General features: G+C 42.2%; 17 protein-coding genes across 17 annotated transcripts in view; 10 read left to right on the top strand and 7 right to left on the bottom strand.

Moving 5' to 3' along the window:
- OGAPODRAFT_15092 (uncharacterized protein) overlaps positions 1 to 26,977 on the bottom strand; it is a 100,993-nt gene extending 74,016 nt beyond the window's left edge. Inside the window, exons 1-2 of the mRNA XM_018353489.1 lie at positions 26,961 to 26,977; positions 22,577 to 22,583 (exon numbers count right to left, since the gene is read on the bottom strand). The gene's annotated coding sequence lies outside the window, so the exon portion shown is untranslated. The remainder of the gene's footprint in view (positions 1 to 22,576; positions 22,584 to 26,960) is intronic.
- Positions 51 to 772, top strand: OGAPODRAFT_91779 (uncharacterized protein; the record flags this gene model as incomplete). Its single annotated transcript, XM_018357035.1, has 2 exons — positions 51 to 712; positions 742 to 772. Exons 1-2 carry the CDS (start codon positions 63 to 65, stop codon positions 770 to 772), a joined length of 681 nt encoding a protein of 226 aa, XP_018212951.1. The 5' UTR covers positions 51 to 62.
- OGAPODRAFT_74511 (uncharacterized protein) lies at positions 51 to 2,149 on the bottom strand (the record flags this gene model as incomplete). Its single annotated transcript, XM_018355897.1, has 1 exon — positions 51 to 2,149. The coding sequence occupies one exon, from the start codon at positions 2,147 to 2,149 to the stop codon at positions 926 to 928; it is 1,224 nt and encodes a 407-aa protein (XP_018212950.1). The 3' UTR covers positions 51 to 925.
- On the top strand, positions 2,356 to 4,099 carry OGAPODRAFT_15123 (uncharacterized protein). Its single transcript, XM_018353513.1, has one exon. The coding sequence runs from the start codon at positions 2,428 to 2,430 to the stop codon at positions 3,673 to 3,675; it is 1,248 nt and encodes a 415-aa protein (XP_018212952.1). The 5' UTR covers positions 2,356 to 2,427; the 3' UTR covers positions 3,676 to 4,099.
- OGAPODRAFT_15124 (uncharacterized protein) lies at positions 4,305 to 6,335 on the bottom strand. The gene has a single exon (XM_018353514.1). It carries the CDS (start codon positions 6,238 to 6,240, stop codon positions 4,792 to 4,794), a length of 1,449 nt encoding a protein of 482 aa, XP_018212953.1. The 5' UTR covers positions 6,241 to 6,335; the 3' UTR covers positions 4,305 to 4,791.
- On the bottom strand, positions 6,466 to 8,323 carry OGAPODRAFT_15127 (uncharacterized protein). The gene is made up of 2 exons (XM_018353515.1): positions 8,116 to 8,323; positions 6,466 to 8,077 (listed from the first exon to the last, which is right to left on the bottom strand). The coding sequence occupies exons 1-2, from the start codon at positions 8,185 to 8,187 to the stop codon at positions 6,506 to 6,508; spliced, it is 1,644 nt and encodes a 547-aa protein (XP_018212954.1). The 5' UTR covers positions 8,188 to 8,323; the 3' UTR covers positions 6,466 to 6,505.
- Positions 8,637 to 9,449, top strand: OGAPODRAFT_5931 (uncharacterized protein; the record flags this gene model as incomplete). Its single annotated transcript, XM_018355770.1, has 1 exon — positions 8,637 to 9,449. The coding sequence occupies one exon, from the start codon at positions 8,637 to 8,639 to the stop codon at positions 9,447 to 9,449; it is 813 nt and encodes a 270-aa protein (XP_018212955.1).
- Positions 10,370 to 14,187, top strand: OGAPODRAFT_80959 (uncharacterized protein; the record flags this gene model as incomplete). Its single annotated transcript, XM_018356475.1, has 3 exons — positions 10,370 to 10,408; positions 11,167 to 12,504; positions 12,535 to 14,187. The coding sequence occupies 3 exons, from the start codon at positions 10,370 to 10,372 to the stop codon at positions 14,185 to 14,187; spliced, it is 3,030 nt and encodes a 1,009-aa protein (XP_018212956.1).
- On the bottom strand, positions 14,141 to 14,976 carry OGAPODRAFT_91784 (uncharacterized protein; the record flags this gene model as incomplete). Its single annotated transcript, XM_018357036.1, has 1 exon — positions 14,141 to 14,976. The coding sequence occupies one exon, from the start codon at positions 14,974 to 14,976 to the stop codon at positions 14,227 to 14,229; it is 750 nt and encodes a 249-aa protein (XP_018212957.1). The 3' UTR covers positions 14,141 to 14,226.
- On the top strand, positions 15,792 to 17,244 carry OGAPODRAFT_15128 (uncharacterized protein). Its single transcript, XM_018353516.1, has one exon. It carries the CDS (start codon positions 15,819 to 15,821, stop codon positions 17,058 to 17,060), a length of 1,242 nt encoding a protein of 413 aa, XP_018212958.1. The 5' UTR covers positions 15,792 to 15,818; the 3' UTR covers positions 17,061 to 17,244.
- OGAPODRAFT_15129 (uncharacterized protein) lies at positions 17,314 to 18,290 on the top strand (the record flags this gene model as incomplete). Its single annotated transcript, XM_018353517.1, has 1 exon — positions 17,314 to 18,290. A coding segment is annotated over exon 1 (781 nt), but the record flags the coding sequence as incomplete, so codon positions are not given.
- Positions 18,289 to 18,977, top strand: OGAPODRAFT_80964 (uncharacterized protein; the record flags this gene model as incomplete). The annotated part of the gene is made up of 1 exon (XM_018356476.1): positions 18,289 to 18,977. One exon carries the CDS (start codon positions 18,289 to 18,291, stop codon positions 18,898 to 18,900), a length of 612 nt encoding a protein of 203 aa, XP_018212960.1. The 3' UTR covers positions 18,901 to 18,977.
- OGAPODRAFT_96458 (uncharacterized protein) lies at positions 18,970 to 20,488 on the top strand (the record flags this gene model as incomplete). Its single annotated transcript, XM_018357897.1, has 1 exon — positions 18,970 to 20,488. The coding sequence occupies one exon, from the start codon at positions 18,970 to 18,972 to the stop codon at positions 19,975 to 19,977; it is 1,008 nt and encodes a 335-aa protein (XP_018212961.1). The 3' UTR covers positions 19,978 to 20,488.
- Positions 18,997 to 20,491, bottom strand: OGAPODRAFT_96460 (uncharacterized protein; the record flags this gene model as incomplete). Its single annotated transcript, XM_018357898.1, has 1 exon — positions 18,997 to 20,491. One exon carries the CDS (start codon positions 20,489 to 20,491, stop codon positions 20,045 to 20,047), a length of 447 nt encoding a protein of 148 aa, XP_018212962.1. The 3' UTR covers positions 18,997 to 20,044.
- OGAPODRAFT_15130 (uncharacterized protein) lies at positions 20,623 to 23,973 on the top strand. The gene has a single exon (XM_018353518.1). The coding sequence runs from the start codon at positions 20,703 to 20,705 to the stop codon at positions 23,316 to 23,318; it is 2,616 nt and encodes an 871-aa protein (XP_018212964.1). The 5' UTR covers positions 20,623 to 20,702; the 3' UTR covers positions 23,319 to 23,973.
- OGAPODRAFT_84229 (uncharacterized protein) lies at positions 20,623 to 23,973 on the bottom strand. Its single transcript, XM_018356761.1, has one exon. It carries the CDS (start codon positions 23,884 to 23,886, stop codon positions 23,374 to 23,376), a length of 513 nt encoding a protein of 170 aa, XP_018212963.1. The 5' UTR covers positions 23,887 to 23,973; the 3' UTR covers positions 20,623 to 23,373.
- OGAPODRAFT_37821 (uncharacterized protein) lies at positions 24,227 to 25,531 on the top strand (the record flags this gene model as incomplete). The annotated part of the gene is made up of 1 exon (XM_018355344.1): positions 24,227 to 25,531. A coding segment is annotated over one exon (1,305 nt), but the record flags the coding sequence as incomplete, so codon positions are not given.
- Positions 26,978 to 27,081: the final 104 nt, after the last annotated feature.

The following is a 27,081-nucleotide window of genomic DNA, read 5'->3' on the forward strand; positions in this document are numbered from 1 at the left end:
AAAAAAATACAAGCTCACAACTTTTTCGTACATCTTTGCACAGATTAGCCCGTAAACACCAGATGGAGTCCATGGTGACCGTGATATTGGAGGAATATGGCGATCTACATCGCTCAGTTCTCCAGTTCCTGATGGCAGTGAAGAGCATAGAATTCGAAGTTTTGTACACCGTTTTTGTGAAACTCGTGATAAAATGTTTGCTTGAGAAGCATCATCCTGAACCATCAAGTTCAGATCAAGAGGAGCAATTACGTGATTTGCTCCGGCAGGCTCGACCAGAGCTGCCAACCCTCAGCCCTGAAAGCTTGGTCAAAACAATCGCACTAATAAACCGAGAGCTTGCATCGCTTGATCTCGAAATAGTGGAGACCCTGGCTCAAGATGACGAGAAAAACATCAACGTTAGCTTTGTGAACACCAAATCGTCGCCCTCTATTAAGCTGTCTACAAGTTACACTGAAAAGGAGATTAGTGTGATTAATGAGTTGATCGATCAAATGTTCGAAAGCCCATTTGACGATGAGGATAACTTAACATATTCTCTTTCTTACACACAAGCACTCAATGTTGCGAAACGAAACATTCAAACGATCACTGACGCGCAGAAGTTTATCAACAAGTTGGAATCCTCAGGATGGCTTGAAACTGTGAAAGGAAAATACACCCTTAGTGCGCGCGCTCTCGCTGAGCTTAAGTCATACTTGATCTCCAAGTTCGAGACTAAGTCGGCCGAGAACCCAGATGGAACAGTTTCATTGTGTCATGGCTGTAAGGAACTCATAACAATGGGATATAGGTGCTCAAAGTCACGATGTTATGTCTGTTTTCACGAACACTGTCGCGACTTGTTTACCCAATCGCATCGCACCGAAACCTGCCCTGCTGACCAGTGTGACTCTTCGCTTGAGAATATGGTGAGCTTCTATTAGGTTTGAAGCATGCTCATGCGCTCTATGTCATCAAGATACTCGTTGGTCACCTCGTCCACAAGATCGTACACATATTCTTCTAGAACACGCTCCTCATATCTTTCATTGTATAATTTGACTTCTCCATTCGAAATTGCGTCTTTGAGATCTTCAGGAACAACAATGTTCGAAGTGGTATTCAGCTGGATTATTCCATGGTTGTAGCAGCTGATCATTGGATAATAACCTAGCGAACCATCATCTTTAGTTTCAGGAATCTTACCTTTCGCTTCCTTGCCTTGTTTCTGTTCGGAAGCAGGCGGCAGAAAAGCATTCAGATCCTTGAATGCAACTCCACAACACTTTCCATTTTTGTAGACTGTGATTGAAGAATTTGGAAGCTTGCATGGCTCAAACTTTACCGTGTCTCTCACAGCTTTTTCTCCAAACACGGTCACAGGGTTCAAAAGATGCTCCATTTCTTTTGATGCAGTGTAGTCATATTGTTCAAAGTATAGCTGATTTTTATATTTGATGGGGATTTGGTCGCGCACAATGTCTAACTCAATGGCTTTGTTAACAGGAATATTGATATCGGGTTGTCCAACTGTTTGCTGATTTACTTGCTGACTAGCCAGTCGCCTTTGTGTTTTCATATCAGGTAATGAGATGAGCAGTCCAACTACATCACCAGTCTGAAATTGATCGTTCTGCAGGAAGTTTCCCTGCTTACTTAAATGAACCGTCTGCCCATACTTGTCTCTAAATCCATATCCGTATCCATCAAACCCTACAGGGGCTTCCAGGCTAGCCTCTCTTCTAGCAACTCCAAATCTGACATGGCTCTCTCCATCATTAGACTTGATGAGTCTGTACTCGATATACCAAGTCCCTTCTCTTATAACGGCATTCGCTCGCGCGCTTCTCCATCCTTGAATAGCAGTAGCAGTGGTCAGATTCTCATCGACTAATATTCCTGGAGACTTATCAAAATATGAGAGTCGGCAATTGAACGGTGGGAAATCCGTAGTAGAATACATCATTGAGGTGAATGCAGGGTTTGGACGACATGGTTTATATTTGAATCCTCTTTTATTATTTGGATTGTCATCGTTAGAGTAGAATTCGATATTTTCGAGAGCCGCTTGCTTATTGAGAATTGGCTTTCGAAGCTCCAGCTGCAAATCCTGGGATGAATAAGGTAAAGGTTTCAATCGAGGCACCACTTTGATTTGACCCATCTTGAAATGTACAGCCAGATAGATATTTTTTTTTTTCAATGTTACCAAAGTTAAGCCTGAAGTACAACATATTTACGAGTATAGCACTCAACAACTTAGAGCGCAATTCAGCGGGGTCACTGGCAGCCACCTCGTATGCCTTAAAAGACAATATTGTTACTCGTGATGCGCCTACAACATGCTCCTCTAAAATTCTCGCCAATTATGTTTCTCCGTTTGAGTCCACGGTAAGCAGACTACTGACCGAAGAGGGTTCGCAACTAGTAGGGAAGACAAACATGGATGAATTTGGCATGGGAAATTCTTCTCTGAATTCTCACTTTGGGCCCACGCTAAATCCTTTGTACGAGCAAAAGTCGGACATAGTAGATCTTAGAGAAAGAGAGTTTTGGATAAGAGGTGAAAAAATAACCCAGGATATCACCTTCGAAAAGCAAGACACCGGCAGTTATATGCATCGAAAATACCTAGTTCCCGAAGTCAAATCTGATTACGAAATTGACCCTGAAATGAGGATTGTTGGTGGATCCTCAGGAGGATCTGCTGCCGCAGTTGCAGCTGATTTAGTAGACTACGCTATAGGAACAGATACCGGAGGGTCAGTCAGATTACCATCGTGCTATACGTCCATTTTTGGTTTCAAGCCATCCTACGGAAGAATCTCAAGATGGGGATTAATACCATACGCTCAATCGCTGGATACAGTTGGCATCATGTCCAAAAATATAAAGCTAATCAGGAAAGTATTTTCTATACTCGACAAACACGACAGTTCAGATCCAACGTCAATCTCCGAAGAGAACAGAATATATGACGACAAATTGGACTCGGTAATAAAAATTGGTATTCCTGCAGAGATGAGCTTGGACGGCCTGGACATTGAAGTGAAAGAAAAATGGAGAAACTTGCTTAAACGACTGCTAGAGATTCCCAACTTCAACCTCTTTCTGATCTCCTTGCCCTCACTATCGAAGAGCCTCCCTGCATATTATACACTGGTGACTTCTGAGGCATCTTCTAATTTAGCCCGATACGATGGAATCAGATACGGATATCGTACTGGCGAGTATAGAAGCCTCGAGCCAGAGTTTGCCAAAACACGATCCGAGGGATTCGGTGCCGAAGTCAAACGTCGGATAATTTTGGGTTCTTATTCGTTATCCTCTTATGGTTACAATAGTCATTTCATGAATGCTACCAATGTAAGGTCGAAGCTGATTCAAGAATTCAATAGCATTTTAAAAGGGCCACACATGCTAAACAAACACTGCAATCCTAATGGTCTCGACTTCATCTTGTGCCCAACCGCTACCTCCTTGCCACCTCTTGTGTCGCAATACCAAAAAATCACTCCTGTGGAATCATATATGAACGATATGCTGACTGTTCCATTTTCTCTTGCCGGACTTCCTGCAATTAACATCCCACTTGGAAGATCGATAGGTTTCCAACTTGCTGGACAATTAGGCCACGACTATAAAGTTTTGAAGCTGGCGCAAATGATGGATGAACTGCACATAAGATGAATAAGTCTTTATTAATTTCTATAATACAATCACACTGGCAGAACTCGAACACCTGCCAATCTATCCAGAACAGGTCCAATAATCGGGCTCGAGAGAATTGGGCCAATGTAAGGAAGGGATCTAAGGAACTGCACCACTGTAGCAAAGAACTCTCCAAATAATCCCATTATGCCGAAACTTTCCACTAAAAATCCCCAAAACGAATATTTCATCAATATGAGAAGAACCCCAAACAGGAAGCAAATGGACCCTCTGATCTTTTGTGGTCTGGTGAAAAAGTACACGGTTTTCTGCGGACCAATAATGAGCACCAATCCAATGATGAATAATAGGTTACTCATCGCAAGCAGAGCCGAATCAAAGAATGTGACAACGCCCAAGAAAAAAAGCAGGACTCCACCTGCAGTGAAGCCAACGCCGAATTCTGCATGTTAGCGATTGTTAAATTAAAACTCACTTTGTACTTCGGTCAGCCAAATCATTATTTACAGATGATTATTCTTTTTTCTCAACTAGGGGAAAAATGTTTACACAGCCTCTTGAGAAAAAAAGTCATGCGCCCTGCCTTTCGGGGCACAGCTCCCATGCATGGTTGTATATAAAAAGCCGGGTTCCGAGAGCTCGGTCTTGGCAAACTAAAAGCAGAACCGAAGACGCAATGAGTTTAGATTCCAAAGAACAACCCCCATCCTATTTTGAAGCAGTTGGCGAGACGTCCACTGCTACACACTCAACTCCGAGCGTTCAAAGAGAGAGACCTATACAGGAGATAGTTTCCAAGCAATGCCGATGCAGAGGCAGTCCAAGAGGTTTGCATAGAGGATGTCGTAGGAATCTTGGTGCCGGAACGGTCTATGGCCATCCTCGCCATGGGGGACTCGTTGGACTAGCGATCATGGGAGTCGGCTACGCGATTGATAAGATATCAGAAAAAAAGGCTCGGAATATTCTTCCTGGTGATCCTAAGCTAGGTGGTGTTTTATGTCCGAAGTGTAAAGGACAGGGTATTCGAGATGATGACTTAGTTTGTGTTACCTGCCAGGGGTATGGTAGAATAGGAAAATAATTAAGACGAGAGAGCTGAGCGATTGAGCGAATCTATTAATTATTTAAGTTCTAGTTATCATCAAATAGCTCATTGACTGCTTCATAGTTGATTTTCTTGCTCAGGGATTTGTTCTTCAGCATACTTTTCGCACTATCAGCAGCTGAAAGTTCCTGATTCAAGGCGGCCGTCAGGCCAAGGTGTGAAGACGCACCCGATAAGTACTCACCGTATTCGCTCTTGAGATCGTTGCCCTTATCTTCTGTTTTCGCGGCACGTTTTCTTCTCTTGGGATGCTGGTTGTGGCCCGCTATTCTGTCTGCATCTTCTTTGAGGCGTTTTGTTTCTTGAGCCAACAAGAACTCCTGATTTGAACCCACCCAAAGGCGCTCCTTCAGTTTACTTTCCTCCTCGGTCAGCAGAATATTGTTGATCTCATCATCGTCAGCATCGTCGAGATTGTCAGGGTCATCAGGGATTCTAGAAAGCAGAGCCTCCGTCTTGGGCAGTGCCTTCAAAAGATTTCGAGGCCGGTTTCGCTCAATCATTCGTTCAAATTCCAGATCTTGGACTGACGTCGCTTCCTCCTCCTCTTCGTTCTCTTCGCCTATAGTAGCATTCAGCTTGCGCAGTTTATCTCTTTTCTGTCGCTGGAGTACTCTTTTCACATGTTCCTGGATTTCCTTCTCCGAAAGTTTAGAGTCTTCCAGAATGGCAGCAAGTACAGGGTCGTTGGTAACATCCTCAGGGTTCGTTCTTTGCAACTGGCTTTTTAGTTTCTTCTCACTTTTCCGATTTTTCTGAAATGAGGGTGGAAGAGTAGATTTGACTTGGCCACGCTCACGGAACTCTTCAACAGTCAATCCTGATGCGTTTGTATTCTTAAATTCATTAAGTCTTTTTTGGATTGTAGATTCGCCGATATGTGTAACGGCAACAATTTCGGAATGCGTTCTCCTGAAGTTGTTCATTCGCGCAGCCAGAAGAATACATGCCCCCGCGATACCTGCAGGTCTTCTTCCCTCATGAATCCAATCTTCACTCATTCGATGTGCAAGCTTGATGGCATCGTTGATCACCTTTGGCAGCATGCGACCAAAATCTAATTTCTCTGCAAAGTTCTGGATGAAAAGCGATGGGTCAACCAGAGGCAAAGATGTGATGTGGAGAGCTTTCACCATCTTCAAAAAAGTAGCTCCAACAGCGTACACCGATATCTGTAAGCGAGAAGAAAAATCTATCAACATGTGATGCGTCTTCTCCTTTCTGCACGCAATATACAAACATGCTGCAACAACATTTTGCGAGCGTCGTCCTTGTACAAAGTTGTTGGTCAGAGCCAGCTGGAACCACTGGCAAGCCGCATCGGCTATATAATCTTTGATTTTGAGAGCCGCAGCAACGTTTCTTATCCGTTTCTTACCATTTTGTAGAGTTTGCTCACGCGAATCAAGAGATCCACGATTATTACCAAAGTTCGCTCTAGTCTGGTCCGCACCAACTATGGATCCTTGAAGCATGGCAGCTCCTGACGGAGCTTCCCCGAAGGTGACCTCAAGTACGATTGGGTTTTCCTCAATAACAGTACCACATCTGGCACATGCTAGGTCAGATGAAGCAGTCTTGTGATCGCGTTCAAATTCAGTACTTCCACAGTTTTTACACCTGGGCCCCATAATATATGAATGAAAACAATTTATCGAGAAGCCTAAACATAAAAAATCAAAATCGTAAAATCGCACTGCCACAAAAATATCTCATTTATAAATCCATTAGCCACACAGCTTACAACGATTCTAAACCGTCAAGCGTCTGCTTTGCAACAAAGAGCCAACTCTTCCACAAAGTGCTGTTTTGCAGTTTATCTAGCTTTCCTTCAATAACAGCAATCTCCTTCTGGAAGACTGAAACAGGCCAATATTTGTACCTTTTGGTAGCCAAGGCTATGATATTATAGGCGGTGATTATCAACGCGCGGGGGTCTGAATCGTCAAGGAGATCGATGTAGCGTTCGGGAATCTCCACTATGTAGCGCGACAGAGTACCATACATGTCATATTCCAGCTCATACGAAGGTCTGAAACTTCTCGCAACATTTTTTTCACCAACTAGAGGTGAAGTTGATGGCGCGCCGGTAGCAACGGATTCAATTGGAATATGTCGTGGTGTGTTTTTTGGTTCTGGAGGCAAAGTAAAGTTTGCATGAGCTCTATATTCTTTCTTCAGCCTATCGATCATTGCAACAATAAGGGCCTGCACTTCTTGATCCAAAGCGTGTACTTCTTTTTTGTTCGGTTCATTAGTGGTCGGATACTCCACGTTAACAAGGTCGTAAAGGAACTCTGGGAAATAGTGGCTCGCATCTTGTGACCATGAGTTGATGCAGTAGCGTGCACAGGCGTCGTTGAATAAAGTGTCATTTCTATAGAGTAGCACATAGTCTGTGAAAAGCAGCCCCAAATTTCGTCCTAGGCCAAAATAGCCTCGCGAACAGATCTCTTGATTCGGACTTGCAGTGGCATAAAATATATGCAGCATTGCAGTGATCATGAGCGCAACACTTTTCTTGATGCCCTCTTGCACTTTTACCTCTTCACTCATGGAATACATGGACTTGGTAAAATGGTAATCTCCAAGTTTCAAGTAGGTGATTTTATTGAGATTCAAAACATCATCATGGCCATACATCACTTGTTGGAAGTAAAGATCAAGGCAACTGGCAGCAATGAACGAGTGCCAGCAGAAATCGTAGAGCGGCGAGTACTTGAATGCCGAGCTCAGCATGTCTCTATTGATTGGATCCTCGCAAATCCTGAAAGGCAATGTGTTCATCGTGTAGAATTGAAGCTTGAGCAAGAATTCACTATAGAATGAGTAGTTGGAAATTTCTGGGGGAATATCCAAGTCAGCGATATGTGAAAAGGCGGTTTTAGGGGACAAGAATTCGGGCGACACGAAATTGTATCTTTTCTTGGATTCGATATCATCACACCCGTTCAAGTATTTGATCGGATATGAAAACCCAAACTTCCCATGTGGTTCCGACATTGTGGCTGACGAAACAGAAGACACAGGACTAGGGTTGATGCTTTTTGGCTGCGTGGTATTAGTGTTTTCTGAAGATATGGAAGAGCTCCCTTCATCAACAACGGAAATGGTCATGAGGTTGCCTCTGTGTCCAGATGAGTACACGTTACGCACGTCTCCTGCTTTTGAAACTGGGTCATTTTCGCTGACAGGATTTTTGAAATTGTCCGTCTCGCACAAAGATTGCGATTCAAAGCCAGGCTGGGGCCCATAAATGCAAACAAGCCCTCTTTTTCGGCAGCGCAAACATTCAGGCTTACCTTCGTCACACTAAGAAAATTAGTTAGATTGGCTTAATGAATACTCACTTTTAACCTTCTTCGTTTGCAAGAAAGACATCCTGTCTTGGTTTTTTTATGAGGTCTTCGCACAAACGACATGAAATTACGAGCTGTAGCCACCCTTATGCGGTAGTCAGGTATCAGTCGCAAACCACAACAATGGATATTTTTCCCAATAATACAGCAAAGAACAGGTAATCCCAGTTCTTTCGAGACGAAGTTGGACTAAAATTTCTCGAAGACCCTGCCTGTCCTGAGTGAAACGATTCGGAAAAAAAAGTTACTTAATTACTCGGTAGTGTAACCTGAAAAGTTCCGGGGCTGAAATAATTAGATTGCTTTATCTTAGACACCAGTTGCCTGATTTTGTACGCCCCATTTGGGATTCTCCGGTAGATGTAGTTTCAATTAGTATCGAGAGATAAAGCTTAAAAATTGGGCCCGCACTACGCCTTTTTTGGTGGGGCTATTTTTGTAGTATTCTCTTAGTCCTCTTATCAAAAGTCACGGCTGTGCCCTTTCTTTGTTTACGATTTTTGATTAAATTTATGACTTCGCCAATGACCAACGCGTCTTCAATTCAGGACTTGGCAGACAAGATACCCATTTTGCGCTCTGATGACACTTTCAAACAATATGTTGACGAGTCGACCTCCGTTAGAGGTCTAAAGCTTGACCCGGATATGTTAAAGGAAAATCCTGAAGCATTGGCCAACTTGACCAAGAATAACGAGAACTACCTCAATAAGCTCACATACCAATTTCTTGAGACTGAGTCCAAACAGATATTCTTAGGGTTCTTGAACGAGGGACACAAGCTGACTGCGGAAGAAATGGACACCACCAACCAGATGATCGCCGAATCTAAACAACGATACGAGGAAATGGAGGCAAACATAGCGAGACTCCGAACAGAGATCCATGTGGGGAGCAGGAAAGTTCTTAAATCTCTGGCAGAAGTTAATCGGCTCAATAAAAGCATCAACGAACTTAATAACACTAACGATAATTTGCAACAAGAAGTTGATGATCTAGAAAAACAGAGCACAGTTAACATTGGTTCTCGCCAGTTCCACTCATATGAGCAGCTGGAGCAGCTTGAAAGCCAGACCTTAGAGGAAAGTGCACAACTAGAGGAGGAGTTGGAACAGCTGAAACATTTCAAAGAAAACAGAAGCGAGCATTTGAAGCAATTGGAGAATGATCTGCAGAATACGCAAGCGTCTGCTAACAGAAATAAGGCAATCCTATCACAATCTGTGGAAAAACGCCAACAGGTTGAAGTGGATCCCAATCTAGATAGAGATTACAAGCACATGGTACAGCTCATCGAAATATGGAAATCCATAGCAGATGATTAAGCAAAAATTATATGACCATTACGCGCTTTCGTTATATATCGAGCTCTTTTTTGAGAAAAGCTCCCATACTTCCAAGGTATCCTTCGTGCCTCAGAAAGTAAGCCTTTTTCGAGCCTTCTGACCAGAAATTTATGGCATAGCTCAATGTTCTGATTGTCTGATAGTGATTTCTAATGTACGAGCCTGCGAAATATATTTTCTTCAGACCGTGTCTCTGGGCTTGGAGGTAAGCAATCTGACCAATATTATTGGAAACAGCGTATAAAAGCGAGCGGGCTATGTCCTCCTGGTTGAGTTTCTCCAACCTATCGAGACGAACATCAGAACTCGTGTTCTCGGACTCTTGATCTTTTTCAAACACTTTTTTGAAAACCTTTCCCATGGAAGATGCAATGTGGTTTGATTTGAGGCCAATCTTATTGTACCCTTTTCCATATATGTCACCGACCAGAAGGTCGACGTTCTCATTATTGCCGTGTGATGCCATTTCCAGCATCTCATCAAAATCTTTACACGTCGTCAGCACTGATAGCAAGCCCCACAATGTTCCTCCACCTAACGAAGAGCCTCCCACACGGATAAAATTGTCCGGACCAGGGCCGGTCACTTTGATAATCGAAACACCCGAACCAATGTTGACCAGCAAGTAGGGATATATGCTGTCAAGTTCCAGCTCTCCAGATGCCACCTCCACATATTTGTGATTCTCTTCGTCAAAATAAAATATCTCGTTCTCAATCTGGCTGATAAAGAAATCGAGTCCGATGATCAAACACTGCATTTCATCCTCTTTTTGTACTTTGCAATTAAGAGAATTTTTCAATTTGTCATAAAACTTATAGGATCCACCTCCAGTAGCAATCAAGGTCAAGTTTGGATTGATAAGATTCTTGCCATCATGATGGTAATATTTTTTCAATATGGTTTTGAGGTACTCAATGAACTCGTCGATTCTTGAAGTTTCAATTTTGTAGAAATTAAGTCTTCCACCTTCCTCCTTCTCATCTTTGGAAAAGTACACCAGTTTTGACAACGATCCCCCAATATCAATTGAGATTTCGTTCACTGTCTCGGTGTGATTAGGCAACGCGATGTCTCGAGTTTCTGGTAGAAGCCCATCTCTGTACTCAGTCTCATCGTGCACTATATAGGATCCTAAAGCATTGAGTGGTTTCGGGTTTTTACAGTGGTTATGCACGTAAACGCTCCCCGTTGGCGAGCCGGATCTTTGCTTTTGTATACCACTGACTTGTAACATATAGGCGATAATAGAGTGACGAGAGGAGATTATTAATGATGCGAAAGTGATGACAGATTTATATTATTTAGCGCCAATGTGTCAATCTGTCAATTTCAGGGTTGATAGATTAAATCTGTTGATTTAACATTAATATACCGACTCCTTGCTGACCTCCGTGACCCAACAATTGGCTATCCTTTTAACCTTGGGGAAAAAATTTAATCTCCCGTTAGTCGCGTCTATAGACGCAATATTCTGCCAAGTTATTCTGCAAGTTTAACAAGACATATCTCCCCCGAGTAACCGTTGTAATGGGCAACTATGGTTTCTCTTAGGAAGAAGAAGCATCAGAAATTGATCCTTAATATCACGGTATATGAAGCGAAAGATCTGTTACCACAGCCACAGCTCGTGCAAACTGTCGTTCGATGTAATCCGAGGTGTCATGTTAAGTTGCCGCCATTTGCCTCTTTCAAGACAGCTCGAATCAAGGACTTATCTAACCCACAATGGAATTCCACACAATTTATAAAGCTCAGGACTCCTCCGTCAAACGTGACTGAAAAGGATCTGGAAAAATTACCAGCAACGTCATTCCTGATCCTAGCTTTCGAGATAGTGGACCGAAAGGGGTCTAAGAGAAGCTATTTTGGAGAGCTTCGACTATCTGTTATTGACTTACTGGAACAATTGAGAAACAAATCGGAGATTGGACCCAAATGGTATAAGCTCTATTCTTCTGAACGAGAGCAGACTTTTGTTACGGGATCTGTGAGATGCAAGTTCACCTTGTCCAGTCAGCGCAAAAGATTTAGGAGAAGAACACAGGCTTGCCCAAAAGTGGTGATCGAATCGGAGAGTAACTCGAACGAAGTTGATTCCGAAGAAGAGTACGATGAGTCTGATGAGGAGCTTGTACCGACCACTCCCCCTTCACAACCTTCAGTGTCGCAGACCAATGAAGCACTCCTTGCATATATTAGAGAACTACAGGATTTTTACAACAGCCTTAAGAGCTTCGGAAAGGATCCTCTTAAACTGGTGAAGATAAGTGAGCAAAATTTCTATACCGACTATTCCTCAGATCTGATTCTTCCTTCACTCGACGGGTTTGCTAGTATAAATGTAGAGGACGAATCTAGTGATGAAGAACAGCAGGAATTGAAGTTTTTTACACAAGATCAACGTGCCTCGGAATTAACTGGCTCGATTTGCTCCTCAACAGAAGATTTGAGCAATTGCACATCTCCTGCTTCATTTTCTGATTTGCCATTAACCCCACCCACATCATCCTCCTTGGTCTCGGAACGGAGACGTAGGTTTGGGAAGCTACGAGGAGAACGACTCAAGCCGAACTATGAGTTTACTACCGGCAAGAATTTCGTTGGGATGCTTTTTGTTGAAATTATCTCTGCATCAGGATTACCACCGTTGAATAACTCAACTAGGACCGGCTATGACATGGACCCATTTGTTGTTATTTCTTTCGGTACCAAGGTTTATCGGACTTCTTGGAGAAAGCATACGCTGAGTCCCATTTTTAACGAAAGATTGGCATTTGACATATTAGAGCATGAAAAGACCTTCAATATAAATTTTAACATTTTGGATAAAGACTATTGGACTCTCAATGATCCAGTATGCGAAAGATCTATCCCTGTGAAACTTCTTATGACCGAACCAGTGTCCACTTCTGACATAAGATTAATAAAAAAGGAGGAGGAGGAAGACCTAAAGTACAAGAAAAGGCTATTTGGTCGAAACCCAAAAAGAAACTTGAGTAATATTTACGATGAGAGCTTGAAAACTTTGGAAGTCAAAATGACTCTGTATGCTCATTGGAAGGAAAAATACGGTAAAATCCAAAATGTTGACCCAAAGTTGAAAATAAGAGTAAAGTTTGAATCTTATGCCAACTTGAGACAACATTTGTTCAGACTTCTTCTCAAAGAGTATCAAACTGACGGTTCTGCAGAGATGGACATAATTGAGCTTGGATCCTTTCTTGAATCCATAGGATCCAACATCGAGGAAGAGGACGTGATAGAGTTTTTTGAAAGACACGGGAAAAAAGCCTGGCATGGTGACAAGCTCAGTTTTGACGAAATAATTGAGGACTTTGAAGCAATTTTTGAGAGAATGGAACCCCATGGATCCAACTCAAGCAAACACATTATCCAAATTGCGAGATGCCCGTCTTGCCTGAATAAAGCAAGAGTTCATGATGATTCTGATATCATCAAGCATCTGGCTATCTGCTGTTCGAAAGATTGGTCTTCAGTTACGCGAATATTGAAACCTTCTTTCACCACGCCTTCGTCGGCAACCAGAAGATGGTATACTAAAGCCCTGATCAAAATTGCATATGGGAAGATAGAACTAGGAAAGAATAACGCCAACATTTTGGTGCAAGATAGAAATACCGGTTTGATAATAGAGGAGAAAATGAACGTGTATGTGCGGTTGGGAATACGACTTCTATACAGGTCCTTCAAAGGCAAAAAAAATAGTGATAGAATCAAGAGAATTCTCAGGAATTTAAGCATTAAGCAAGGAGCCAAATTTGACAGTCCCTCCTCAAGAAGCAAAATTGAATCATTCATTAAGTTTCACAGTATAGATATGTCTGAATATCTGATTGAAGATTATACGAAGTATCAGACATTTAATGAGTTTTTTTATCGAAAACTCAAACCAAATTTGAGGCCTCTGCAAGGAGAGGACTCTCGGTATGCCGTCAGCGGCGCAGATTGTCGATGCTGTGTTTTTCCAACCGTTGAGAAATCAAAGGAAATCTGGATTAAAGGAAGAGATTTCACGTTGCAGAAGTTACTTGGTCCAAAATTTGATCACAATCTATATGAAGATGGGTCAATTGTCATATTTAGATTAGCTCCCCAAGACTATCATCGTTTTCATAGCTCTGTCGATGGGACTGTTACAAAAATTGAAAAAGTGGAAGGCGAATATTACACTGTGAATCCGATGGCGATTCGATCAAAATTGGACGTTTACGGAGAAAATTCAAGAGTCAACATCGAAATAGACTCTCCTGAATTTGGGAAGGTTATAATGAGCTGCGTAGGAGCCATGATGGTTGGATCCATCGTATTGACACGAAAAATAGGAGACATATTGAGGAGGGGAGAAGAAGTCGGATATTTCAAATTCGGAGGATCTACCGTATTATTATTGTTTCAGAGGGGCAGAATTGTTTTTGACTCTGATTTGGTGTCTAACTCTGAAAAGTCTACAGAAACCCTAATCAGGGTTGGTATGTCGATAGGACACACACCTGAAGTTAAAGAGTTTCCTCGTGAACATACAGATTTGGACAAAGAGCCAGAGGAAACAAGATTGCGCATTATCAGAACACTCACTGGAAAACCGGTTGGAGATTCTTCTGATTGTCTTGGCAATTGGGAAGTTCAAAATCTTGATCTTGACGACGCCGTTAGTATTGATTTGGAAGATGAAGTATCGGATGTCAGCTCATAATATTTTAGCATGGACATGAATATATTGCATTGCATACAACTAGTATTTAGTAGCAGCAACAGGCACGCCTTGGATCGCGGGATCATTGACAAACCATGTCACTGGAACAGGCCCCTTGTTCACGAGCTCACATGGTAATCCAGAATCTTTCTCTTCAAAGATCTGCGAAAGAACCGCAGCTTTACCTGCACCTTCTGCAACGAAGGCTATGTTTTTGCTATTGAATAAAACAGGAAATGTAAAAGTCACTCTCCTTGGTGGAGGCTTTGGAGAGTCTTGAAGGAAGGCAATTCTTCTGCGTTTCTCACTCAAAAGCTTGTGCCCTGGGAAAAGAGAGCAGGTGTGTCCATCTGGACCGCAACCAAGTAAGATCAGATCCAAAGATTCGGGAAGCTTCGCCTCATAATCAGAAGCAATTTTGTCATCTGTGGAGCCATCAGCGGCAAGGAGGGATTCGTCAATGGTGATGACCTTGGGTAATTCCACGCTACGTTGTCTCAGTGATTTGAGAACCATTTCATTGAAAAGACCATAATTGGAGTCTTCATGATTCAAGGGAACCAATCTTTCGTCGCTGAAATAAACCTCCCAATTGGACCACTTGACGTTTGCGAAGTTTTCCTTGTTGGCTATCAGACCTTCGTTAAGGACCTTGCCCAAAGATCCACCACTAATAGCTATTTTGAATTTGTGGCCTTTCTCCAAAGCATCATTTTGATGCTTGATCACATACCTTGCAACGGCATCTGCAACATCTCGGGAATTGGCGTAAGAGTGGACGCTAACCATATTATTTTAGTTAAGCAAAACTCTCGGATTATGTTCTTCCTTGGATTTTGAAACTTTAGCTGACATAATACGACTACTAAAAAATAATATAAATTTTACATTTATATCATGGTTCAAGGTAATTTGAAATTATCCAAAAAAAAGCCTGCTAGAGTCACGAAGCTACAAAAAAATCCTAAGGCAGCTGCTCCAAAGATACGCAAACCGAAGAAGGTGAATCGTAACGAGAAAAACCTTTTTAAGCTATCTCAGAAGCATACCGCAAACCTCGTTTCCAGCACAGAAAAGCTTATTGCATCTAAAGTGGGGCACTTAGAGCTGCTCAAGGGAACAAGGAGAGAAACCGAAAAGAAATCCAAGTGATGTCGCAGACTTCTACGAAATTTGAGGACATTAAGCGTAGTTGGTCAGTCACCAACGAGGTAATAACTATCTCTCCCAGCTACAAGTTTTTCAAAGAACGTGAGAGAGAAGCTACTGAAAAACGGGTACGTAGATAATTGGTTGGGAACGGTTTGTACTATAGTAATGGCTACGTACGTTTTATTGGAGCGTTCAAGAAGTGTATGAAGTGTAATTATTTTAGAGGCAAAGTTACAACATTCGACAATCACTAGCCCGTAATGTTCTCTGCTTTGAAACTCAATGTAACCATTGAAATGAAGACTCGCCAGCTTTGATATCATCTTATCTAACTAGACCCTCCGGTCTGCTACGTGATTTTTGACTACTTGCAGCTGTCAATGTAATATCGTGTCAATAGCAAAACCTCCATTTTTTACAGCAGATTATAGAAGTGTTGCAGAAGAAGTACAGACCGCTTTTTACAGTTTGAACTTTCGATGGTGAATTTCATTGAGTTTGCCACACTGGCAAGTTTGGCTGCCATGTGTGTCATGGCTGTCGAAAATACTGCAATATATCGCCTAGGCGAGCGAAACACCCATGATCAAACTGTCTTGCTCTCTCAAATGGATTCCATATATAACCTTGCAGATGAGTTCGATGTGTCTGATTTCTATGACTTAGACAAGTTGGAAAACGTTCAAGCATTAGGCATTGGAAAAACTATGGCTTGTGACAGAATGGATAGTAACCAGTTGGTGATTATAGTAAACGGAGTCGATGAACCACAAACATTCTTTGAACATATAAAGCCAGTCATTTTGGTTGAAGGAAAGGATGATCATTCATCATATGAGTTTAGAAGTTTCCTTTCCAGTCTCCCATCTCTGATGAAAGAACTGAACTCAAATCTCAAGCTGAGCAAGCTGTCAAGTCACATCTCAATTCTTGGCCAGAACCTTAACAAGGCGCTTTCTGAAACATGGTCCAAGGTCTTCGACGACAAGGAACACGATTCAATATCCTTGATTTGGCGGGAAATATCTAGCAATTACGAAGGCTCGCCTTTTACCAAAAGGTCGCTTTCCATCAGTGACGAAGAATTCATCAATGAGTTGACTCAGCTAGAGTTCTTGCTGAAAAAGGAGCTCCTGACATCAGGCGACAAAATTGTTGTCAATCTCCAGTCTTTGACAAACATTTTCAAGAAAACAGGAGAGAATTCACAGGTGTACCAAAAATGCAAGAAACTTATGAGCAAGCTGATAATGTCACTGTTGGAAAACAACGCGAAATACGATTCAACGGTTGTGGTTATACCATTGCAACAACAAATCATAACTATGAAGAGCAAGGATGACGCCAAACAAGGTATTTCTTTAGCAAAAAGAGATTCTTCAATTGTGTTCGCTACCGGAAATGGATGTTTCAGCTCCCAGGAAGATTGTTTGGATTCTACATCGACATGTTCAGGTCATGGATTGTGCTCAAAAGTGGGTAAGTGCTGGAAGTGTGTTTGTTCTGCTACTCAGGACTCATCAACCGGTAAATCTACCAAATGGACGGGTATTTCGTGCCAGAAAAAGGACGTCAGCGCAGAGATGAACCTGTTTTTGTGGACAACAGTGGTCCTTCTTTTCGTATTTGCTGCTGGTATCAAACTACTTGTCAGCTGTGGCAATGAGGAGTTACCTGGAGTGCTGATTGCTGCTACTGTTCCTACTAAGAAAACGATTTAAGCTATAAAACTACCGGTTTTCCATAGAATTACAGTTGTAGGATCTACCAGCCCCGTTCAATAGGAAATAAACTCTATTGAACGAAAGGGCATTAAGATGATCCATAAAATCAATCTCACCAAGTACTTGACGCCTAGCTATCTCTCGGATGAGATAATTAAGCAACACGGTTTGCTAGTACTGGTTGTCCGCACTGAAAAAAAAATTCTTTTACTTGGATCCCGTTTAAATATGGGAAGCTTAGGGGAGGACCGGGTAATATCTGTGTGAGAACACAAGGATAATAATTATAATTATCTCGATAAAGCGATGTCTAACATTCTCCCTTTGAACAATTCCGATCTTCAGACGGCTGCAAGACCGCTTCATTTCATCATACGGTTTGCGAATGGCGCGCCAGATGTTACGATCCCGGCAGGAACGGTCGCCAATATGGGAGATATATCCACAAAATATATACGACAGCAGATCAGGCTCAAGGATAGATCTCTTGCCAATAAGCGTTTGAAACTCATTCACAACGGAAAGGTTCTCTTGAATCATACGGATTTCAAAAAGAAGATGCATTACCTACTGGATGAAGAGTCAGAAGGGTCAGAGCCCGTAAAGATTTACGTGCATTGCATAGTTGGAGAAGAGCTGTCGCAGAAAGAATTAGCCCAGGAGGAGGCGCTCGATCGCCAGCCGGAGAAAAGCACATCTGAAGCCCCGAAAGGGTTCGACAGATTGCTTTCCCAGGGGTTTTCCGCTCAGGACATTCAAGAATTGCGTCAACAATTTCAGCAAATACACGGAGCAAACTTAGATAATCAGTCGCCAGAGGCTCTTCGGGAATTAGAGGACAGATGGATCGATAGTACAGTTAACAATGAGATCGATGAGTTTCCGGCGAATATAGGGCCAATACGAGGCGGAGGAGCTGGAGGCGTGGGCCCTGTATCACGAGATGGGGATGCACATAAGGATCTTTTGATGGGGGTAGCTATAGGGTATTTCTTAGGTATTTTCGCATTATTTCTGATCAAATTGGAGGTTGGGGGTATACTGAATAAGCGGACGAAAATGGCTGTCTTTGCGGGGGTATTTGTGAATTTAAGTTTTGGCTTTGTTAAGGCATGGTCATAACTTTCATATCTTGATAATTTATTTACTGGCTTAATTCGCGATACCAAGAATTAAAGGCAAAAGGGAGAAGAAATATTTGTTACAAATTAATATTTCACATACCATGAGCACTATTGACAAAATTTCTGAATCCGCCAATCCCGAACGCGATGATACATCCACTGACAGCTCTCTGCGATATGCTGCATATGCGAATAGATTTAGAACCATTGCACTAGCTTCTCACAGATATGTCGCATATACCTCTGACATTGGAGAGTCCTTCCGTCCGGTGGTCAATCCTAACTTTGTCAGATTCTGCTACGGTGTCTCGTGGTCTTACGTTCTTGGAGATGTGTCTCTCGAAGCTTGGAAGGCCAAAATGAGACAAGAAGGAAGATATACTCCGGGATTGCTTCCTTGGCACAAGATTCCGGAAGCAGATCCTATCGCAGCTGCGTCATACACCGGAATGGACTGGAAATGGGTCGGAATTCAAAGAGGTGTTTTCCAGTCCATTGCCTCAATGGGTTTGCCCGCATTTACTATACATTCGGCAGTTAGATACTCTTCTCTTCTGTTTAAGAACACTTCAAACAAATCCCTTAAAACTTATGGACCCGTTGGAATTGGTTTGGCTGTTGTTCCATTGCTCCCTTACCTGTTTGATGAACCTGTGGAGCATGCTACAGAGTACATTTTTGAGCAGGCGTACAAGAGCTTGGGCTCCAAATAGTGATATATATAGTCATCTGTGCACCAGAAATCTAGCAGCAAAAAGAAAAACTTTTTAGCAGATCTTGATATGTTCGGCTTCGGTAAGAAGTCTAGAGTCCCGGAAAAGGAGTGGATAGTCGACAGTGACAGACCCATTTCGACTAAGCCCTTTGAGGTGCCATCGGACTCCATCCAGAAGCCCAGCTTGCAAGATGCAGAAACTGAGGAACAGAGAACCAAATATAACATAGTACTAAAGCACTTTCAATCCACAGAAAAGTATCCTGTGCTTGAAAAAAATTGTAATGCCAGTGATTATGTGGAACTAAACGACTTTGAAAAAGCTTGGCTGAGTAAGGAATGTCTTTTGAGGTATCTTCGCGCGTGCGGATGGAATGTGGACGAAACGATCAAACGATTGACGAATTCAATTGCATGGAGACGTGAATTTGGAATTGCGGGAGGAGAGTTTGAAAAGGTCACTGAAGATGTAGTGGAGGAGGAAAACGAAACCGGGAAGCATCTAGTCTACGGCTTTGACAACGAGGGTAGACCTTGCTTAATACTCTTGAACGGCCGACAAAATACTAAAACTTCTTTCAGACAAATTCAGCATCTGATATACATGTTGGAGACTAGCATTGATTTCATGCCGCAAGGACAAGACAAACTGGCGCTCTGTGTGGACTTTAAGAAATACCCTGAGGCTTCACTAGTGGAGCCAAAGGTACCGGCAGTTTCTGTGGGGAAGCAGGTTCTGCATATTCTACAGTACCACTATCCAGAAAGGCTGGGTAGAGCTCTTTTCATTAATATTCCTCTCATTGTTTGGGGCTTTTTAAAACTATGCTGGCCATTTGTGGATAGCTTTACCAAACAGAAATGCAAGTTTGACGAGCCATTTGGAGAATTTATCCCTCCTGAACAACTGGCTGTGAATTATGGTGGAGATGTTAATTTCGAATATGTTCATGATGAATACTGGCCAGCAATGGTGGAACTTCGCAACAAAAAACGAGAAGTTTACATTGAGAACTACCATAGATTGGGAGGGGGGATTGGTCTCAGTGAGACGGACCTAAGACAGGGTTTGTGAGGAATAAATTGCATATAAGACACATCAAGTGAATGTTCTAATTTTTGCGTATTATACAATGTGATGATTAATGTCTGATGAGAATGTACAGATTTTCCTGTTTGAGCGACGAAAGAGATCTGTAGTTTCCTTCCAAGCACATTAAAAGTCCACCAAATGAGACGTAGACGGAGATATTATCATCTTTCCCTTCTTCAAACTTATAAACCGTTCCGTGCATAACGTAATCGTATTCGTCCATCAAAGACCTTTGACCTGGCTTTGGTGGTCTCCAAGAACCATTGGTGGAGAACATACTTTGATCATCCTCCGCCCCTTCGAGAGCAAGGCTTTTTGCCAAAGTCACAGATAGCGAATCGCCTGTGGAAACTGGAAATAATTCTGTATTAATATCGAGAGTAAGTTTAGTATCGGCTGAGCTAGTGGAGTTGGCAATTATTCTTGACACTTTGTCATATCTAGCGCTGTCCACCGACTGGACACTAAAAATATCATCGAAAAGAGTGCTCGACATGCTCTTTAAATGCGGAATGAATCAATATCTATGGAAAATTTTTGGGTATTTTTGATATTAATTTTGTTACAGGTCCGGGTAAAATGGCTCGAGCTGATCTAATTTGTACATTCTGTTCTAATTCATCCGACGATAGTGATAGCTTTCCTATATTTTAAAGTGGCTCAACTTCTCAGACTCGAGCGTAAATAATCATCACGCACTAGATTATATGGCAAGAAACTCGGATATAGGTCGGCTAGATGCCGATATAGAACTTCAAAATCAGACATCAAGACGAAACTCGTTCCAGTTGGAAGAATTAAACAATTTTGCTATCGACAATGATGATGCAGATCTTGTCTATCATCCAACTTCTTATAAGGGATTAAATGTGGTCAGTGGTGACCTATCAGGGATGTCATTTTACCAAAGACTTCACCACTTTCTGAGTCTCCCTAAAACCAGGAGAAAAATAACAATCCTTGGTATAGTACTCTTCATCGTGTGGATCGTGCTCTTGATATCTTTTGCCCACACTGGAGCTTTTCAAAATGGTAACAAAACGGTTTACCCTGGTCAGAACTCGACTTCACCAGTGTCTACCGACGAATCTGCACTAAAAGACCCGCAAGAACGCATACCGATGACACTACAAGATAGCAGGAATGGTGCCTTTTCAGTATTTTCCTATGATCTTGAGTTTGTCAGCATCCCAGTCATGAGTTATGACGAAGATCAAGGATACTATTTGCATCGCTCAGGCTCGTATCACTTCCTCAAAAAAGCATCCGATAGCCAATTCAGTAAGAAGCTGTATGATCGACCAGAGTTTGAATACAATGGCCAATCGCACAGATTTTCCCTTTTATCTTTAAATATGGAACTCAACAAGGCCCTGTTGGTGTCCGAAGTTGAGGCACAGTGGAGGTATTCGAGCTATGGTGTTTATTGGGTTCTGGACATTGATTCAGGAGCTGTCAGTCCAGTGTTTGAGAAGGACAGCAAGCTTCCAAAAATCAGTTTTGCAGAGTTCTCTCCTAAAGGTAGGTATGTGACGTTTGTTTTTGAAAACAACGTCTACTTATTGGATCTCCAAACCAATGAACAAATTCAGATCACACATGACGGCAGTTCCTCAATTTCGAACGGTAAGCCCGATTGGGTATACGAGGAAGAGGTTCTCTCCAGTGACCGCGCAATTTACTGGTGCCAAGATGAAAGCCATTTCTCGTTTATCAGGTTTGATGATACGGATGTTCCCGCTTATGACCTTGAAATTTTCAGCGACAACCCGTATCCTGTCACTGAGAAGTTGAAATATCCGAAACCAGGATACAATAATCCCATTGTTTCTGTGCACGTTTACTCGGTGGAAGGCAAAACTACGCATGAAGTTACACATGACAATTCTCGTCTCGGCTCGGATTATGTGGTGTACCAGATGGCTTGGACGTCTGGAAAAAAACTCATAATCAAAGAAACTGACAGGACCAGCAGGCTTGTTGACATCAGAGTTTATGATAGCGAGACCACAAAATCCACAGTTGTGCGTTCATTCGACACAAAGGAGTATGATGGATGGTATACCAACAACGGAGATATTTTTGTTGTGCCAGGAGGGGGCTACATTGATACTGTGGTTTATGACTATCACGACCATCTAGCTTACTTTGAGTCTGCCACAGATTCTGAGCCTAAAATGATAACAAAGGGCGACTGGGATGTTGTTGATGGTGTAGCCGGTTACAACCCTACAGCCAAATTACTGTACTTCATCGGGACGGCAGGAAACGCTCTTGAAAGGCACATATTTACTGTTAAGCTTGATGGCCAAGACCTCAGAAATCTCACCAATACTGAAAATGTCAGCACTTATCGATTGTCCGTCTCCAGTGGAGGCAAATATGGTTTTGTGCAGTATAAAGGACCAGCTAGTCCAACAGATAAAATCATTGAAATGGACAAGTTCTCAGAGGACAGAGATGAGTATGTGCAAGCAAAGAATTTAAACACAGCAAACATGGTCGAAGAAGCTCTCAATCGCTATCAAGTACCCTCCAAGGAGTACAAGACTGTGACTCTCGAAGATGGTACCAAGATTGATGTTATAGAAGTGAAACCATTCGATTTCAACCCAGAAAATAAATACCCGCTGTTTGTGAGTGTTTATGGAGGCCCTGGAGCGCAAAAGTTATCATCTGTGTTCAATTATGGATTTGAAGAAGTGCTTGTTTCAAATTTGGAGATCATTGTCTGGTATATCGATCCTAGGGGAACTGGAGGCAGAGGATGGAAATACAAATCATTCGCAAAAGACAAAATAGGTTATTGGGAACCGCGAGACATTGTTGAGGCCACCCAACGGCTCATTGAAATGACCGATTACATCGATATGGATTTGACAGCCATCTGGGGATGGTCATACGGTGGCTTCACCACTTTGAAGACGCTGGAATATGACTCTGGCACCACTTTCAAATACGGTATGGCAGTTGCTCCTGTGACCAATTGGTTGCTCTACGATTCGATTTACACAGAGAGGTACATGGACAAACCCGAAAACAATGAAAACTACCAAAGCGTGTCGAAAATTAGCGATGTCGACAAATTCAAGCAGGTCACTAGATTCCTCATCATGCACGGCACGGCCGACGATAACGTGCATTTCCAAAACACGCTGCAACTTCTGGATGCGTTTGACAGAGAAGGAGTCGAAAATTACGATATGCATGTCTTCCCAGATTCTAACCATAATATCAATCATAATAATGCCAATATGGTTGTTTATGATAAGCTCTTCAAATGGTTGGAAGCCGCTTTTGACAAGAAATGGGTGAACATTTGAACGTCTATACTCATGACTACATAAATCGCATAAATCGCAATAATCCGAACTCGTATCACTGAGGTTTTGAGTAATTTAGAGAGCCGCATTTCTTGCAAACTCTGAGGTCCTTGTCTTTATCGAACGCAAGGATTGCCTCTTTAACTTGTGTTCCAAGGTCAACACAGTGGAACTGAGCCTCATGGCAAATAGCCTTGCAGTTTGAGCAGTACCACCTCATTTTGTCAACCATATCTTTGGGCCTATCCTGTTCCAGGACCAGCCCAATGGTGTTTGCAAATCTGACAGGGTTGTGAGGAGTGTTTGGAGGCAACAAAAATGATTCTCCTTCCTTAATGGGGATATCCTTGAATTCGCCATCATCCACTACCTTCAGTAGCATGTCTCCCTTGTACATGTAAAACCACTCCGGAGTTTGATTAATATGGTAATCGGTTCTCTCGTTTGGTCCACCCACGATCATCACCGTGAACCCACCTCTGTGTAGGCAGTAGTTATTCACAGGTGGTTGAAGCAGGTGCTCATTCTCTGCAATCCATTTGGTGATATTGATAGGTTGCGGCAACATTGTATAAAGTGAGTTACTTCCGTGATGTTGAAAAATGATCCAACCTTCACAGCCTTGAAGTTTTCCGGTCGATCGACCCAATTCGACTTTCGGGGCTGATATCAGTTTGATCAATAAAGTACCCGATTCAGGACACAAGCTGAGTTAACCCGTAGCTTACATGAGAAAGCACTTTGTAGCTGCTATAGAAAATATAGCAACCCTACTTCCTTACCTTTTCCTGTAACGCTCTTCACATGTGGATGTCCAAAAACATTGGGCTCCCATCCCAGTGTAACTGATTAGCTGTAAAAAAACACTTGAATACAAAATTCCTTCACGGTAATTTCTTATTACTAGAATGGCGGTCAGTACGTCTTCAACTGCTGGCATTATTGGTGGCAGCAACCCTTTGGAGTATTCCAAATCGCAGCCGTATACCTTGTTTATATTCCAGACAATACTCATAGTGGTCCTAGCTCAGTTGGTTTACCGTCCTTTATCTCTCATCAAGCAGCCCAAAGTTATTGCGGAAGTGATAACTGGAATTCTGCTTGGACCAAGTGTGATGGGTCACATTCCGAATTTCACTTCAACTGTGTTCCCTACAGATTCTATTCCTGGTTTGACATTGGTCGCCAATGTCGGTGTTTGCCTTTTGCTATTCATGGTCGGATGTGAAGTTGATGTGGTGTTCATCAAAAAGAATCTCAAGATCGCAGTTTCTGTTGGCCTGTTTAACATGGCTGTACCTTTTGGCCTCGGATGTGCCATTGCAGTCGGTCTTTGGAACGAGTATAGAGTTCATGATGATAGCTTGCAACCAATCAAATTCACCACCTTCATGGTTTTCATTGCCGTTGCAATGTGTATTACGGCATTTCCTGTGCTTGCACGTATTATCACTGAGCTTGGGCTGGTTAAGGATCGTGTGGGTGTCATAGTGTTAGCAGCGGGGATCACAAACGACTTGGTTGGGTGGATACTTCTTGCTCTCAGTATCACATTGGCGAACTCTACAAAGTCAGAAGTTACGGCATATATATGTTTGGTCACAATTGGGTGGTGTTTATTTGTGGTATATCCAGTTCGCTATGCATTGAGAAAGGTGCTATTATATTTGGACGACATCTCAAGTGGACCATCGCAACTAGGTACCACAATCATTCTTATGCTGATGTTTGCATCAGCTTTCTTCACAGATATAATTGGCGTTCACCCTATTTTTGGAGCATTCGTCGTGGGAACGATTGTACCTAGGGAGAACAATTATGTCATCGTTGTGACAGAAAAGATCGAAGACCTTGTGAATATCGTTTTCGTCCCGCTTTACTTTGCACTTGCCGGCCTTAGTGTCAACTTGGGTTTACTTAACAGGGGAATTGACTGGGCTTATATTGTTTGCATTATTGTGGTAGCAATGTTGGGTAAGATTCTTGGAGGATTTGTGGCTGCTCGCTTCTTTGGACTCTTCAAAAGAGAAAGTCTCAGTGTTGGTGTCTTGATGTCCTGTAAAGGAATTGTTGAGATTGTTGTGCTTAACACAGGTCTGAACGCAGGAATAATATCTCAGAAGACATTTTCGATGTTCATTGTTATGGCATTGGTGGCGACTTTTGTTACCACGCCATTGACTTTGCTGTGCTATCCCCAATCGTACAGAGACTCAGTCCAACGAAGACTCGCCGAACAGGAAGAGAAGTCTGCTTCTTTGACAACAAAAGCATCGACCACCAATGAATACGAAGAGATTGTTTTCAAAAGGTTGGTGTTGAATGCTAACAATGTTGAAAATATCTCTACCGATTTGGTCTTCCTTGATCATCTGGCAATTCCAGAGCGTATTCCTGTTCATGCTGTGAATGTCAAGTCATTAACCGAGCGGACAGCAGATTTGCTCTATGCTTCGATGTTGAAAGGTGAACAGACTGGTGATAATTTCCAACTGAATGCAATTCTCAACATCCTCAAGATTTTTACCGAAATGAACTCGCAACAATTCACATCTGAGATTCTGTACAGCCTTCCACAGGATCTGTTTAAAACAATACTTTACGGCGTGTCATACTTCAAACATGACCTGCTCATTGTGACTATGAGCTTCAAAGAATTTCAAAGAAACTTGCCATTGGTCGGCGAAATGAGCAGGTTCGACAGCAAGGACAACTACAAATGCTTGTTCATCAACAATAATCAAGATGTGAGCCTCAAAACTGATACTCAAGAGCCTATTACTGATACGAAGTCGCAATATTCAGTCGATACCTATTTAAACCCCAATTCTTTTGAAATCCGCACGGTTACGCTTACCATATCTAATTCCACTGTTTCGCGCCCGGACCTAATAGCGCTCAAACTATTCAGTATATTTGTTCAGCACAAGGGAATTGAGGGCACACGTATAATCGTTCACAAAGACAATGCGATTCTTGCTACCATAAAAGAAGATGCTACGTTGGCAAAAAATCCGAAAGTTTCCATCATCGTCGGTGAGTTTGATCACGAGCTTACTGATGAACACATCAGCAAATCAGCGAACGAAATGTCAATCATCACCTATAACGAAGGATGTGAAAAGCTGATTGACCGTTTATTGGCCGAGAATAACAAAGTTTTGATTGTGTACTAAAATTAAAAATTCTGCCATTCTCGACCGATAATTACGATAATCTTAAAAATCGGACTAAATGGGGAAGTTTTGACAAAAAGTGGCTCGAGGCACAATACCAACACAATGCAGTGCATAATTGAGGATCCGAGACTAGTTGAGGGGGGTTCTTTTCTCGAAACAGCCAGTTGAATTCAAAACAGGCCGAAAAGGCCATCATCTAAACTTTTGACTTCTTGGTCAAATATACAATTTCGCCAAATGATAGACACCTTGCCAAGTGAACTTGTACTTCAGGTCTGTCAGAATCTGCATCAATCGGATTGCTTTCATTTGATGCTATGTACCAAGTTCTTGAGCCAGTGTTGTCTTAAAAGATTATATCAATCTATCATAGTGGATGATGAAAGCCTCTATCTTGACCAAATTTTGGAGGATAGTTATTATCTTCGTGATATATGTGGTGTCAAAGTATATTCTAGCAGAGTGAAAACCTCCTATGGCCTGAAGCAGTTGATTCGAACACTTACTGAAACTGACTTGGTGTGCCTAGTACAACGAATTGAAGTCAACCAAGATCTTGGCCTTCTCCGGCATTGTATACCCAG

The sequence above is a fragment of the Ogataea polymorpha genome (genome assembly GCF_001664045.1).
Source record: "Ogataea polymorpha strain NCYC 495 leu1.1 chromosome Unknown OGAPOscaffold_1, whole genome shotgun sequence".
Lineage (NCBI taxonomy): Eukaryota > Fungi > Ascomycota > Pichiomycetes > Pichiales > Pichiaceae > Ogataea > Ogataea polymorpha.